We start from the raw sequence: 16339 nt of genomic DNA on the forward strand, positions 1-16339 counted from the left end.
AGAGGACACTCCACATGATCTTAGGACCACCTGTGAGTGGAACACATCTTCTGTTCCATTCCAATCACATGGGACCTGAGACAGCATTAGGGAAGCACCTTGGGCATGGAGTTGGCGGACACCCCCCCCCCAAGGTCCCTAGAGGACACTACACACGATCTTAGGACCACTGGTGAGTGGAACACAACTTCTGTTCCATTCCAATCTCGTGGGACCTGAGACAACAGGGAAGCAGTAAACCCTCCAGTCAGCGCCAGCACCGGGTCACCTGGGCAAGGAGGCAGAGGACACCCCCAAGGTCCCTAGAGAACAGCTTCTGAGGCAGACCCCATTTTGGGCTCCAGACATCCAGGCACCTTCGCTGCCAGAAGACAGATGTCCTCCCTGCACGGAAGGGCTTTGCCGGAGCACCTGGGGAAGCCATCTTGGTTCCCGGATCCCTTTGAAGCTAGTCTGCCCAAGTGAGAGTGTGGACTAAAAAGCTAACAGCTTTTGGGACAGGCCCTGTTTCAGGCCTTCATCTTCTGCCAGGAGGCAGGTCCGAACGCCAGATATCTGTGTACCTTCCCTGCAAGAGGAGAACTTGCCTGCAAAGAGTGCTCAGACCACTGAAACTCAGGAGAGAGCTAGTCTCCCAGGTCTGCTGATGGAGACTAACAGAATCATGAGAGGAACAAGCTTTAACCAGAGACAACTATAACCACTAACTCCAGAGATTACCAGATGGTGAAAGGCAAATGTAAGAATCGTAATAACAGAAACCAAGACCACTCACCATCATCAGAACACAGCACTCCCACGTCACACAGTCCTGGGCACCACAACACAACCGAAAACCTAGACCCGGATTTAAAAGCATATCTCATGATGATGGTAGAGGACATCAAGAAGGACTTTAATAACTCACTTAAAGAAATACAGGAGAACACTGCTAAAGAGTTACAAGTCCTTAAAGAAAAACAGGAAAACACAACCAAACAGGTAGAAGTACTTAAAGAAAAACAGGAAAGCACATCCAAACAGGCGATGGAAATGAACAAAACCATACTAGACCTAAAAAGGGAAGTAGACACAATAAAGAAAACCCAAAGTGAGGCAACGCTGAAGATAGAAACCCTAGGAAAGAAATCTGGAACCATAGACGGGAGCATCAGCAACAGAATACAAGAGATGGAAGAGAGAATCTCAGGTGCAGAAGATTCCACAGAGAACATCAGCACAACAATCAAAGAAAATGCAAAATGCAAAAAGATCCTAACTCAAAACATCCAGGAAATCCAGGACACAATGAGAAGACCAAACATATGGATAATAGGAGTAGATGAGAATGAAGATTTTCAACTTAAAGGGCCAGAAAATATCTTCAACAAAATTACAGAAGAAAACTTCCCAAACCTAAAGAAAGACATGCCCATGAACATACAAGAAGCCTACAGAACTCCAAATAAACTGGACCAGAAAAGAAATTCCTCCCAACACACAATAATCAGAACAACAAATACACTAAATAAAGATAGAATATTAAAAGCAGTAAGGGAAAAAGGTCAAGTAACATATAAAGGCAAGCCTATCAGAATTACAACAGACTTTTCACCAGAGACTATGAAAGCCAGAAGATCCTGGACAGATGTTATACAGACACTAAGAGAACACAAATGCCAGCCCAGACTACTATTCCCAGCCAAACTTTCAATTACCATAGATGGAGAAACCAAAGTATTCCATGACAAAACCAAATTCACACATTATCTTTCCACTAATTCAGCCCTTCACAGGATAATAACAGAAAAAAACAAAAAACAAACAAAAAAAAAATACAAGAACGGAAACCACTTCCTAGAAAAAGCAAGAAAGTAATCCTTCAACAAACCTAAAAGAAGACAGCCACAAGAACAGAATGCCAACTCTAACAACAAAAAAAATAGGAAGCAACAATTACTTCTCCTTAATATCTCTTAAAATCAATGGTCTCAATTCCCCAATAAAAAGACGTAGATTAACAGGACTGGCTACACAAACAGGACCCAACATTTTGCTGCTTACAGGAAACCCATCTCAGGGAAAAAGACAGACACTACCTCAGAGTGAAAGGCTGGAAAACAATTTTCCAAGCAAATGGTATGAAGAAACAAGCTGGAGTAGCCATTCTAATATCGAATAAAATCAACTTCCAACCCAAAGTTGTCAAAAAAGACAAGGAGGGACACTTCATACTCACCAAACATAAAATCTTACAAGAGGAACTCTCAATTCTGAATATCTATGTTCCAAATGCAAGGGCAGCCACATTCATTAAAGAAACATTAGTAAATCTCAAAGCACACATTGCACCTCACACAATAATAGTGGGAGACTTCAACACACCACTTTCATCAATGGACTGATGGTAGAAAAAGAAAAAAAAACAGGGACACAGTAAAACTAACAGAAGTTAGGAAACAAATGGGTTTAACAGATATCTACAGAATATTTTATCCTAAAACAAAAGGATATAACTTCTTCTCAGCCTATCATGGTACCTTCTCCAAAACTGACCATATAAATGGTCACAAAACAGACCTCAACAGATAACAAAATATTGAAATTGTCCCATGCATCCTATCAGATCACCGTGGACTAATGCTGATCTTCAATAACAACATAAATAATAGAAAGCCACCATTCACATGGAAACTGAACAACAAACTTCTCAATGATACCTTGGTCAAGAAAGGAATAAAGAAAGAAATGAAAGACTTTTTAGAGTTTAATGACAATGAAGCCACAACATACCCAAACCTATGGGACACAATGAAAGCATTTCTAAGAGGAAAACTCATAGCTCTGAGTGTCTCGAAAAAGAAACTGGAGAGAGCACACAGTAGCAGCTTGACAACACACCTAAAAGCTCTAGAACAAAAGGAAGCAAATTCACCGAAGAGGAGTAGATGGCAGGAAATAATCAAACTCAGGGGCGAAATCAACCAAGTGGAAACAAGAAGAACTATTCAGAGAATCAACCAAACAAGGAGCTGGTTCTGTGAGAAAATCAACAAGATAGATAAACCCTTAACCAGACTAACTAGAGGGCACAGGGACAGCATCCTAATTAAGAAAATCACAAATGAAAAGGGGGACATAACAACAGATCCTGAAGAAATCCAAAACACCATCAGATCCTTCTACAAAAGGCTATACTCAACAAAACTGGAAAAGGTGGACAAAATGGACAAATTTCTAGTCGGCCATCAGTGGAAAGAGAGGCCCATTGGTCGTGCAGACTTTATATGCCTCAGTGCAGGGGAATGCCAGGGCTGGGAAGTGTGAGTGGGTGGGTGGGGGAGTGGGTTGGGGAGGGTGTGGGGGACTTTTGGGATAGCACTGGAGATATGAATGAAGAAAGTACCTAATTAAAAAAAATATCCAGGTCAAACCAAAAAAAAAAGAAACATATAATCTCAAAAAAAACAAAAAAAAAAACCCAACAAACAAACAAAACATGGACACATCAGTCAAAACACAAATAGCAAAAAGCTCCTAACCCAAAACATCCAGGAAGTCTAGGACACAAGAAGACCAAACCTAAGTATGATAGGTATAGAAGAGATTGAATATTCCCACCTTAAAGGGCCAGTATATATCTTCAACAAAATTATAGAAGAAAACTTCCCTAACCTAAAGAAAGAGATGCTCATGAATGTACAGAACTCCAAATCAACTGGACCAGAAAAAAGATTCCTCCCATCACATAATAATCAAAACACCAAATGCACTAAACAAAGAAAGAATTTTAAAAGTTGTAGGGAAAAAGGTTAAGTAACATGTAAAGGCAGTCCTATCAGAATTACACTAGACTTCTCACCAGACTATAAAAGCTAGAAGATCCTAGGCAGATGTCATACAGACCCTAAGAGAACACAAATGCCAGCCCAGGCTACTATACCCAGCAAAACTGTCAATTACCATAGACCGAGAAACCAGGATATTCCATGACAAAACCAAATTTACACAATATCTTTCCACAAATCCAGCCCTACAGTGGATAATAAATTGGAAACCCCAACACAAGTAGCAAAACTACACTCTAGAAAAGGAAGAAAGTAATCTCTCAGCAAACACACACAAACATAATTCCACCTATAACAACAAAAATAACAGGGAGTAACAATCACTTTTCCTTAATATCTCCTAATATGAAGATTAATATTACCAACTTATCTGCATCGATTGAAATTAAAAAATACTGAGGAACTAGAAATGTGTTGGCTGTTACCATGTGGTCTCTCTAATTTGGTAAATGGAGAAATAGGTCCAATAATGTACAATCAATATACATACTCTGCTTGTTTGTACATGGCAGGGTCATGTTGTGTGCCACATAATGGTCTTGAAATCATGCTTCTAATATCTATTAGTAGAATTGTTTATTTGATGTTTTTACACTATACTATGGTTTTCAGAACAGCTTACATATTTTAAAATTATTTGTACAGCCAAAAGAAAAATAGACAATTAATTTGGGAGGTGGCTTGTAAGAGAACAACAAAGTATGAGACGTTTTGCTAGATATTTATAATTATTGTATCAATTTTGAAGAGGACCTTATAAGTTATTCTTTTTCTGAGATGAATGCTTTTCAAAACCATCATAGCCAATGAACCAGAATCTTACCCTCACCTAATGTCTGTGCCACCCTCCAAGCAGAGCCACTGTTCATTGAAACAGTTGATGAATGACCTCATGGATAGACCATCTCAATACACACACCATTTCTTAAATGAATGTTACCTGTTCCCTGTGGGCTAAGAATGAACACAATTCCTCAAGTCAAATACCTTTGAACATAGCAGGAAATCTGTATCCAAATAATCGTGTCTACCATTCATTCCTTGGCACAGCAGAACTGTCAACTCTTAGCTTAGCTTCTATGGAGGTAAAATCCTTTGATGATGTCAGGGACATTGAAGTACAGCCTTATTACAATGAACTCCAATGTCTAAAAATTGTTCTTATTTTGTGTTTGTACCACAGTAAGAGCCAAGGTTTTAAGCTCTACTAAAAACAAAACAAACAAACAAGCAAAAAGACTTTGTCTATTTATGTTCATTGAATAACATGTCCACCATTTTTAAGATTGGTATAAAAATATATATTGTGTTGACTATAATAAAAAAGTTAAAACAGAAGAAAGAAGGGGAGGGGCTGTTGGGGCTGGAGAGATGGCTCAGCAGGGAAGGATTTCTGTGCGTCCAGTTTAGTTTCTAGCACCATGAATTGCATGTGACTCCAACTCTAGTGGAACTGATATTTCCTTACACACATACACCTCTAAAAACTCTTGAGATCTGTTCTGTTGTCAGTTTATTTTTAAACTTATTGGGTTATTTTTATCCTACAGTTAAAACTTGTTATCATTAGAAAATCCAATAAATTAGTAAACTTGAAAATTAATCATTTCTAAATAAAAAAAAAAAGAACATTTACCCTCTGGCCTAGTAGGACTTAGCTAATTTGATGACTCTTTATTCTTGCTCCAGAGACCATTTAATTCTTGAGCACAATCAGTGTCTTCAGAAATCACAGGAGGCTGAGAAGAGGACAGTGGTCCAAAAAGAACTTCTGGAATCAACTATTGCAAGACTACAAGGTGAACTGAAAACATCATTGCAGGAGAAGAAGTCTCTGCTGGAGAAGAATGAGTGGTTTCAGAGGGAGGTAGGTAGCAGCAGGTTTCCCTTCTAGTTGAGATACAGAATGATGTTTTGAGGTGAGAACAGAAGCAAAACTGTGTTTTAATAGTGTGTCAGATATGCCAGTAAAGAAATGTGCATTCTCCAGCATGTAAAGTAGTCTAGGCCAAATAGTAACAGTATGCTCTTCCCACATCAATAGTGTCAATGGATAATTTACACATCCTTCTGTTAGTTACAGGGTCAGAATTTAAAAACCCGTTTGCCCTAAAGGAGCAGGAGACCAAAAGTTAACAGGACACAGCCTTGTCTTAGAGGTCAGAGGAAAGAGAGAGAATCTGACATACAGGCATGTCTTTTGAACTGCAGGGCTATTTGTGAAGTCTGCTCTGCCTCAGGGATTCCCTGTTGACCCCTTTTCTGAGAGGATGTACTATCTTTGCACTGTAGATATTAATTGGCATATAGGATGTTGTCATCTGCTATAGTAGAACCTGCGTCTTCTAAAAGTTGATCTGTTTCTTTTTTTTCCACCTCGGCAGGTTAATAAAACAGAAAAAGAAGTAGCCAAAGAAAAATGTAATTTGGAAAAAGAATTAGCTGAAAGCAAGGTATTCACATTTCATTTTTGATGTTCATTTTATTTTGTTTGTTCTGTATCACTGCCTACTGCATCTGCTTATTTTAATGAGTAGGGTATTTACCCATGGTCAAGATGGGACACAGAGCTGGTGTCACTTAGACTTTCTAGGGCATTTGGGAGAAGTTGCTCATTGAGCCATATGGGGTTTGCCTCCATAAGCCATCACTGCCTCTGGCCCTAGAGTTCATTGAGTACTTCAGTCACAAGTCCCCTGAGACTGGCCTAATGGGTCTAGAAGAGGCAGAGGAGTAGTTGCTGACTCTGCCTATTTTAGATATAATAGCAAGCTGGATTTTGTATCATACATGCCTGTGAATACCTGCCACTTCATCTTACATTTTTTCTTTAGTTGGTTACATTATATTTGTACATCCTTATGGGTTAGCTTACAAGTAATTTGATATGTGCATGGAATATATAACAAGGGTAGTGAGCACTTCCACATCCTTGTGTTAGTGATTTTTATAGGTTGTAGATTCCATACTCTAGAGAGCTTGAAGAATCTCACATATGTACTAAGCAGTGGTTATACTCTGCTGTCGAAAACTAGGATTAGCCCCTCCCTCTCCACACACCTGTGTTGTGGTAACTCTTATTTACCTCCATGCCATTCCTGCTTCTCATTTCTCTTTAGTCTTTAGTGATCACTAGTCTGTTCAGTTCTTCTATAAGAAGATTTTATGAATGAGTTCAGACAAGTAATCTGCGTCTGGCTTCTTTCAATTAACATATATGACTTGCATTGATCTTCTTGCCTATCCTCATGATAATATGAGTCTTTTGGGGGGGAGGAAGTTTTTGAGACAGGGTTTCTCTGTATAGCCCTGGCTGTCCTGGAACTCACTCTATAGACCTGGCTGGCCTCGAACTCAGAAATCCGCCTACCTCTGGCCCCCAAGTGCTGGGATTAAAGGCTTGCGCCACAACTGCCCTGCTGATAATATGAGTCTTTTTTTTAATTAGGTATTTTCCTCATTTACATTTCCAATGCTATCCCAAAAGTCCCCCATACCCTCCCCCCCACTCCCCTTCCCACCCACTCCCACTTTTTGGCCCTGGCATTCCCCTGTACTGGGGCATATAAAGTTTGCAAGTCCAATGGGCCTCTCTTTCCAGTGATGGCCGATTAGGCCATCTTTTGATACATATGCAGCTAGAGTCAAGAGCTCAGGGGTACTGGTTAGTTCATAATGTTTTTCCACCTATAGGGTTGCAGATCCCTTTAGCTCCTTGGGTACTTTCTCTAGCTCCTCCATTAGGGGCCCTGTGATCCATCCAATAGCTGACTGTGAGTATCCACTTCTGTGTTTGCTAGGCCCCTGCATAGTCTCAAAAGAGAGAGCAATATCTGGGTCCTTTCAGCAAAATCTTGCTAGTGTGTGCAATGGTGTCAGCATTTGGAAGCTGATTATAGGATGGATCCCTGTCTATGGCAGTCTCTAAACAGTCCATCCTTTCGTCACAGCTCCAAACATTGTCTCTGTAACTCGTTCCATGGGTGTTTTGTTCCCAATTCTAAGAAGGGGCAAAGTGTCCATACTTTGGTCTTCGTTCTTGAGTTTCATGCATTTAGCAAATTGTATCTTATATCTTAGGTATCCTAAGTTTCTGGGTTAATATCCACTTATCAGTGAGTACATATTGTGTGAGTTCCTTTGTGATTGGGTTACCTCACTCAGGATAATGCCCTCCAAGTCCATCCATTTGCCTAGGAATTTCATAAATTCATTCTTTTTAATAGCTTAGTAGTACTCCATTGTGTAGACGTACCACATTTTCTGTATCCATTCCTCTGTTGAGGGGCATCTGGGTTCTTTCCAGCTTCTGTATATTATAAATAAGGCTGCTATGAACATAGTGGAGCAAGTGTCCTTCTTACCAGTTGGGACATCTTCTGGATATATGCCAGGAGAGGTATTGCAGGATCCTCTGGTATGACTATGTCCAATTTTCTAAGGAACTGCCAGACTGATTTCCAGAGTGGTTGTACAAGCTTGCAATCCCACCAACATTGGACGAGTGTTCCTCTTTCTACACATCCTCGCCAGCATCTGCTGTCACCTGAATTTTTGATCTTAGCCATTCTGACTGGTGTGAGGTGGAATCTTAGGGTTGTTTTGATTTGCATTTCCCTGATGATTAAGGATGTTGAACATTTTTTCAGGTGCTTCTCTGCCATTCGGTATTCCTCAGGTGAGAATTCTTTGTTCAGCTCTGAGCCCCATTTTTAATGGGGTAATTTGATTTTCTGGAGCCCACAATCTTGAGTTCTTTATATATATTGGATATTAGTCCCCTATCTGATTTAGGATAGGTAAAGATCCTTTCCCAATCTGTTGGTGGTCTTTTTGTCTTGTTGACAGTGTCTTTTGCCTTGCAGAAGCTTTGCAACTTTATGAGGTCCCATTTATCGATTCTCGATCTTACTGCACAAGCCATAGCTGTTCTATTCAGGAACTTTTCCCCTGTACCCATATCTTTGAGGCTTTTCCCTACTTTCTCCTCTATAAGTTTCAGTGTCTCTGGTTTTACGTGGAGTTCCTTAATCCAAGGAGATAGGAATGGATCAATTGGCGTTCTTCCACATGATAACTGCCAGTTGTGCCAGCACCATTTCTTGAAAATGCTGTCCTTTTTCCACTGGATGGTTTTAGCTCCCTTGTCAAAGATCAAATGACCATAGGTGTGTGGGTTCATCTCTGGGTCTTCAATTCTTTTCCATTGGTCTACTTCTCTGTCGCTATACCAGTACCATGCAGTTCTTATCGCAATTGCTTTGTAGTACAGATTTAGGTCAGGCATGGTGATTCCACCTGAGGTTCTTTTATCCTTGAGAAGAGTTTTTGCTACCCTAAGTTTTTTGTTATTCCAGATGAATTTTCAGATTGTTCTTTCTATTTCGTTGAAGAATTGAGTTGGAATATTGATGTGGATTGCATTGAATCTGTAGATTGCTTTTGGCAAGATAGCCATTTTTACAATGTTGATCCTGCCAATCCATGAGCATGCGAGATTTTTCCATCTTCTGAGATCTTCTTTAATTTCTTTCTTCAGAGACTTGAAGTTCTTATCATACAGATCTTTCACTTCCTTAGTTAGAGTCACGCCAAGGTATTTTATATTATTTGTGACTATTGAGAAGGGTGTTGTTTCCCTAATTTCTTTCTCAGCCTGTTTATTCTTTGTGTAGAGAAAGGCCATTGACTTGTTTGAGTGAATTTTATATCCAGCTACTTCACCAAAGCTGTTTATCAGGTTTAGGAGTTCTCTGGTGGAATTTTTAGGATCACTTATATATACTATCATATCGTCTGCAAAAAGTGATATTTTGACTTCTTCTTTTCCAAATTGTATCCCCTTGATCTCCTTTTGTTGTCAAATTGTTCTGGCAGAGACTTCAAGTACAATGTTGAATAGGTATGGAGAAAGTGGACAGCCTTGTCTAGTCCCTGATTTTAGAGGGATTGCTTCAAGCTTCTCACCACTTACTTTGATATTGGCTACTGGTTTGCTGTAGATTGCTTTTATCATGGTTAGGTATGGGTCTTGAATTCCTGATCTTTCCAAGACTTTTATCATGAATGGGTGTTGGATTTTGTCAAATGCTTTCTCAGCATCTAACGTGATGATCATGTGGTTTTTGTCTTTGAGTTTGTTTATATAGTGGATTACGTTGATGGATTTCTGTATATTGAACCATCCTTGCATCCCTGGGATGAAACCTACTTGGTCAGGATGGATGATTGTTTTGACGTGTTCTTGGATTCGGTTAGTGAGAACTTTATTGAGGATTTTTGCATCGATATTCATAAGGGAAATTGGTCTGAAATTCTCTATCTTTGTTGGGTCTTTTTGTGGTTTAGGTATCAGAGTAATTGTGGCTTCATAGAATGAGTTGGGTAGAGTACCTTCTGTTTCTATTTTGTGGAATAGTTTGTGAAGAACTGGGATTAGAACTTCTTTGAAGGTCTGATAGAACTCTGCACTAAACCCATCTGGTCCTGGGCTTTTTTTGGTTGGGAGACTATTAATGACTGCTTCTATTTCTTTAGGGGATATATTTCTGTTTAGATCATTAATCTGATCTTGATTTAACTTTGGTACCTGGTATCTGTCTAAAAACTTGTCCATTCCATCCAGGTTCTCCAGCTTTGTTGAGTCTAGCCTTTTGTAGAAGGATCTGATGGTGTTTTGGATTTCTTCAGGATCTGTCGTTATGTCTCCCTTTTCATTTGTGATTTTGTTAATTAGAATGCTGTTCCTGTGCCCTTTCGTGAGTTTGGCTAAGGGTTTATCTATCTAGTTGATTTTCTCAAAGAACCAGCTCCTTGTTTGGTTGATTCTCTGAATAGTTCTTCTTGTTTCCACTTGGTTGATTTCACCCCTGAGTTTGATTATTTCCTGCCATCTACTCCTCTTCGGTGAATTTGCTTCCTTTTGTTCTAGAGATTTTAGGTGTGTTGTCAAGCTGCTAATGTGTGCTCTCTCTAGTTTCTTTTTGGAGGCACTCAGAGCTATGAGTTTTCCTCTTAGAAATGCTTTCATTGTATCCTATAAATTTGGGTATGTTGTGGCTTCATTTTCATTAAACTCCAAAAAGTCCTTAGTTTCTTTCTTTATTCTTTCCATGACCAGCATCATTGAGAAGAGTGTTGTTCAGTTTCCACGTGAAGGTTGGCTTTCTATTATTTATGTTGTTATTGAAGATCAGCCTTAGTCCATGGTGATCTGATAGGATGCATGGGACAATTTCAATATTTTTGTATATGTTGAGGCTTGTTTTGTGACCAATTATGTTGTCAATTTTGGAGAAAGAACCATGAGGTGCTGAGAAGAAGGTATATCCTTTTGCTTAAGGATAAAATGTTCTGTAGATATCTGTTAGATCCATCTGTTTCATAACTTATGTTAGTTTCACTGTGTCCCTATTTAGTTTCTGTTTCCATGATCTGTCCATTGGTGAAAGTGGTGTGTTGAAGTCTCCCACTATTATTGTGTGAGGTGCAATGTGTGATTTGAGCTTTACTAAAGTTTCTTTAATGAATTTGACTGCCCTTGTATTTGGAGCATAGATATTCAGAATTGATAGTTCATCTTGGAGGATTTTACCTTTGATGAGTATGAAGTGCCCCTCCTTGTCTTTTTTGATGACTTTGGGTTGGAAGTCGATTTTATTAGATATTAGAATGGCTACTCCAGCTTGTTTCTTCATACCATTTACTTGGAAAATTGTTTTCCAGCCTTTCACTCTGAGGTAATGTCTATCTTTTTCTCTGAGATGAGTTTCCTGTAAGCAGCAAAATGTTGGGTCTTGTTTGTGTAGCCAGTCTGTTAGTCTATGTCTTTTTATTGGGGAATTGAGTCCATTGATATTAAGAGATATTAAGGAAAAGTAATTGCTGCTTCCTGTTATTTTTGTTGTTAAAGTTGGCATTCTGTTCTTGTGGCTGTCTTCTTTTAGGTTTGTTGAGGGATTTCCTTCTTGCTTTTTCTAGGGCGTGGTTTCTGTCCTTGTATTGGTTTTTTTCTGTTATTATCCTTTGAAGGGCTGGATTCGTGGAAAGGTAATGTGTGAATTTGGTTTTGTCGTGGAATACTTTGGTTTCTCTATCTATGGTAATTGAGTGTTTGGCTGGGTATAGTATCCTGGGCTGGAATTTGTGTTCTCTTAGTGTCTGTATAACATCTGTCCAGGATCTTCTGGCTTTCATAGTCTCTGGTGAAAAATCTGGTGTAATTCTAATAGGCTTGCCTTTGCATGTTACTTGACCTTTTTCCCTTACTGCTTTTAGTATTCTATCTTTATTTAGTGCATTTGTTGTTCTGTTATTATGTGTCGGGAGGAATTTCTTTTCTGGTCCTGTCTATTTGGAGTTCTGTAGGCTTCTTGTATGTTCATGGGCATCTCTTTCTTTAGGTTTGGGAACATTTCTTCTATAATTTTGTTGAAGATATTTGCCGGTCCTTTGAGTTGAAAATCTTCATTCTCATCTACTCCTATTATCCGTAGGTTTGGTCTTCTCATTGTGTCCTGGATTTCCTGGATGTTTTTGAGTTAGGATCTTTTTGCATTTTCCATTTTCTTTGATTGTTGTGCTGATGTTCTCTATGGAATCTTCTGCACCTGAGATTCTCTGTTCCATCTCTTGTATTCTGTTGCTGATGCTCACATCTATGATTCCAGATTTCTTTCCTAGGGTTTCTATCTCCAGCATTGTCTCACTTTGGGTTTTCTTTATTGTTTCTACTTCCTTTTTTAGATCTTGGATGGTTTTATTCAATTCCATAACCTGTTTGGTTGTGTTTTCCTGCAATTCTTTAAGGGATTTTTGTGCTTCCTCTTTAATGTCTTCTACTTGTTTAGCAGTGTTCTCCTTTATTTCTTTAAGTGAGTTATTAAGGTTCTTCTTGATGTCCTCTATCATCATCATGAGATATGCTTTTAAATCCAGGTCTAGCTTTTCAGGTGTGTTGGGGTGCCCTGGACTGGGCAAAGTGGGAGTGCTGGGTTCTGATGATGGTGAGTGGTCTTGGTTTCTGTTAGTAAGATTTACGTTTACCTTTTGCCATCTGGTAATCTCTGGATTTAGTTGTTATAATTGTCTCTGTTTAGAGATTGTTCCTCTGGTGATTCTGTTACCCTCTGTCAGCAGACATGGGAGACTAGCTCTCTCCTCTGAGTTTCAGTGGTCAATGCACTCTCTGCAGGCAAGCTCTCCTCTTACAGGGAAGGTGCACAGATATCTGGTGTTCAGACCTCCCTTCTGGTCGAAGGTGAAGGCCCAAAACAGAACCTTTCCCAGAAGCTGTGTTGCTTTGGCCTGTCACAGAAGCTGTTAGCTTCTGTGTGCACACTCTCACCTGTGCAGACTACTTTTCGGTGGTGTCCCTGAACCACAATATCTCCCGCCATTCCTGAGGCAAAAGCCTCTCGGGCTTGGTGGACACCTGTCCTCTGGCCGGGTAGGTGGTCGGATGTCTGGAGCACCAAAAGAGGGCTGCCTCAGAAGCTCTGTGGTTCCTGCCTGTCCCAGAAGCTGTTAGCTTCTGTGTCAATATGAGTCTTAATAACAATAGTTTCTTTGGACATTAAGATTCATAAGTCTATTTTTTAAATGCATTTGGTTGTTTTGAGTCTGCATTTCCATATGAGCTTTTAGGATGAACGTTTCCAGTTTTGTGAGAAAGGACAGCTGCAGTTTTGATGGACTGTGCAGTAACTCTATACATTCATTTGGGGAACATTACAGTTTTAATACAACATTCCTTTCTTTGTCATGTATAAATTGATTAGAACTTGTCCTGCAGTGTTGAGGTGGGTACAGGCACCTTGTGCTGTACAATTCTGGTAAGCTCCTCTCATGCAAATGAGAAAATGCCCTTATACATTTAGTTTTTGGGAAATTTTTGTTATGATACTATTTTGAATTTTGTCAAATGTTTTATCTGGAAATATTGAAGTAATCTTAAGGATCATGTCCTTTATTTTACTATTATATATTACATTCTTTGATTTCAAATGTTTTTTTTTTTTCAAAAGTTGCCTTATATCCCTTAGATACATTCCACTTGGTCATGTGATACACACCTCTTTGTAAGTTGTGGGTTGGTTGGTTGAGTTTTTAAAATCTGTTCATAAGATATATTGTTCTTTATTTTTATTTTTGTATATGTTAACTTTGATTTTGGTGTCAAGATAATTTAGCCTCTTAAAATTATCTGGTAAATCATATTTTTGGCTAAGACTTTTTGAGGGGTTTGTATCAGTTCTTCAGTAAGTGTTCTTGTAGTATTTATTAGTGAAGCCATCATGTTACAGTCTTTACTTTGTGGGAAATTTTTCTTGTTTTTCTGCTTTATATTACTACTGATTCAACCTTCTGTTGATGATCTCTTCAGAGTTTTGTCCCCCTCCCCTCTGTCTGTCTGTCTGTCTGTCTCTCTCTCTCTCTGTCTCTCTCTCTCTCTGTCTCTGTCTCTGTCTCTGTCTCTGTCTCTCTCTCTCTGTATGTGTGTGTTTTTCTGTTTGAATTTGTTTCAACAGATATGTTCTTTCTAGGAATGTGTTCATTCCATCTAGGGTGCCTAGCTTGTTAGCATACAGTTGTTCTGACCTCATACATGTTTATTTCATGAGACTAGCAGGAATGTTCTCTATTTCACTACTATTTAGTAATTTGTTTCTTCTGTGTTTTCCCTTAGTTAGTCTAGCTACCTGCTTTTTGCTTTCAGTTATTTTCCTGTACTTTAATTTGTGCTCTACTATTTATGATTGTACTGTTTGCTTTATGTTTAGCTTGTTTGTTGATTTCTAGCTTAAGTTTTAGTTTTATTAATTTTAATGTTGTTATATTATAGTTGAGAACATACTTTAGATGATTTTGGCCCTTTCCAATTTATTGATAGTTGCTTCATGACCTAGCATATCATAGAGATTGTTCCATGTATACTTGGAGGAGTTCTTCTCTTCAGTCTCTTAGTTAATAGTATTTCTCAACTTCTTGCACAAGTTCAAGCCAGATGGCCCCAGCACTGAGAGGGGAAGTGGTCATACCCTTAACTAAGAAACTATGTGAAATTGATATCTTCTGGCAAAATAAAAATTAGTTTTCTCCAAAGGAGTTTCACTGAATGTATTAGCCACACTCGGGGAGTGGCTAATACTCGGGTATTAGCCACGCCCAGGAGTGGTTGGCCAACACAAAACAAACAAAACGATCTTGATGGGGTTTTTGTAGACTATTGCCTCATGATACTTTGCTTGGGCATTTATTGTTGTATTGGTCTTCTGCTTGTATATTTTGGCTTATGTTTTATGGAGGGTTCTTATGTGTGTTTCTTTTTTTGTTTGTTTTTAAGAAAGAAAGGCATGGAGTTGGGTGGATGGGGAGGTTGGAAGATCTGGGAGAAGCTGGGGAGGGGAAAAGCATGATAAGAATATAACACGTGAGAAGATTTTTTAAATAAAGTAAAAGTTGAAAGAAAATAAAAATAACTAGTTTTGAGCATTCTAAAGCTGTCAAACAAGACTCATCAAAACACCACTCTTTGAGATGGGAAATGTGAGCATAGACTCCCTTCCAATTGTCAATTCAACTGTTATTTTAAAATATGATTTTTTTAAAAATAATTTCTTTTCTCCTTTTGTTTTCAAAGGAAGACATTAATGTGTTGAATCAAAACCTGCAGACTCTAATGGAAGAAAATAAGCATCTAACAGATAAAATGGCTTCCCTTGAACATCACAAAGCCACTTCTGACTACCAAGGGGTGGGTATAAAAAGGTCAGTCTAGAGGAGGCAATTGGGACAGCTCTAAGTGATTGTCACCAGGGATCAATAATACTGGCAAACAGAAATGGACTTGATGTTTTAACATACTTCCTTTTACGTAAATAATGAGGAAGAAACATGTTTCTTACCTGTTTTCTCCCATTAAGCAATCAGTAATAAGTGTGATTTCTAAAAGCTGCTTGCCAAGGTCAGTGCATTACAAATATATGGTGCTCATCCTTACAGCATCTTCAGGTGAAGAGGACTTGGAGATGATCATTCTCTAAGCTAATAATCTTTTTATGTGGTTGGACTTCTGGAGAATTTTTAGGACATGCAAGGGATTCTTTAGATGTCACAGAATAGCCTAATGTGTTCTTTTCTATCTAAGATTAGTTTTCTACTAAGCCCTGTCATAAATTGCTTATTACTTCAACGCTGAAGAATTATATAATCTAAATCTTATGCCTTTTTGGCTTTTGAGTCCGACTTTCTTGCTATCTATTTTGCCTGTGAGAGATAACATTTAATCTCTTAGAGCCTCAGTTTGTTAATCTATCAAAATGAGGATAATGGTACCATGGCTATAAAAGTATTTGAGGATTAAGTTAATACATGTAGAGTGTGAGGCAGATGGTTTTAAGTCCTTAGTTTCTGAGGTGTCATGGACAGTGGGAAGTCTGGCAGTACCTATTGGGATAACAAAACCCATTAATTGTGATTCCTGCTATGATCTTGCTCCAAGATTAAATATT

General features: G+C 38.8%; 1 protein-coding gene across 8 annotated transcripts in view; it reads left to right on the plus strand.

The window, feature by feature from the left end:
- Positions 1–16339, plus strand: part of Ccdc150 (coiled-coil domain containing 150) — a 107814-nt gene that overhangs the window by 39690 nt on the left and 51785 nt on the right. For all 8 annotated transcript variants that reach the window (XR_002378903.2, XR_002378904.2, XM_085837329.1 and 5 more), the window contains 3 exons: positions 5517–5694; positions 6212–6280; positions 15469–15582. Coding sequence is in view for 6 of the 8 variants with exons in the window: in XM_085837329.1 (XP_085693455.1) it covers positions 5517–5694; positions 6212–6280; positions 15469–15582 (361 nt within the window). In the remaining 2 variants the exon portion in view is untranslated. The remainder of the gene's footprint in view (positions 1–5516; positions 5695–6211; positions 6281–15468; positions 15583–16339) is intronic.

This window comes from Mus caroli, unplaced genomic scaffold, assembly GCF_978045245.1.
Source record: "Mus caroli unplaced genomic scaffold, Mus_caroli_1 scaffold_1, whole genome shotgun sequence".
In the NCBI taxonomy this organism is placed as follows: domain Eukaryota; kingdom Metazoa; phylum Chordata; class Mammalia; order Rodentia; family Muridae; genus Mus; species Mus caroli.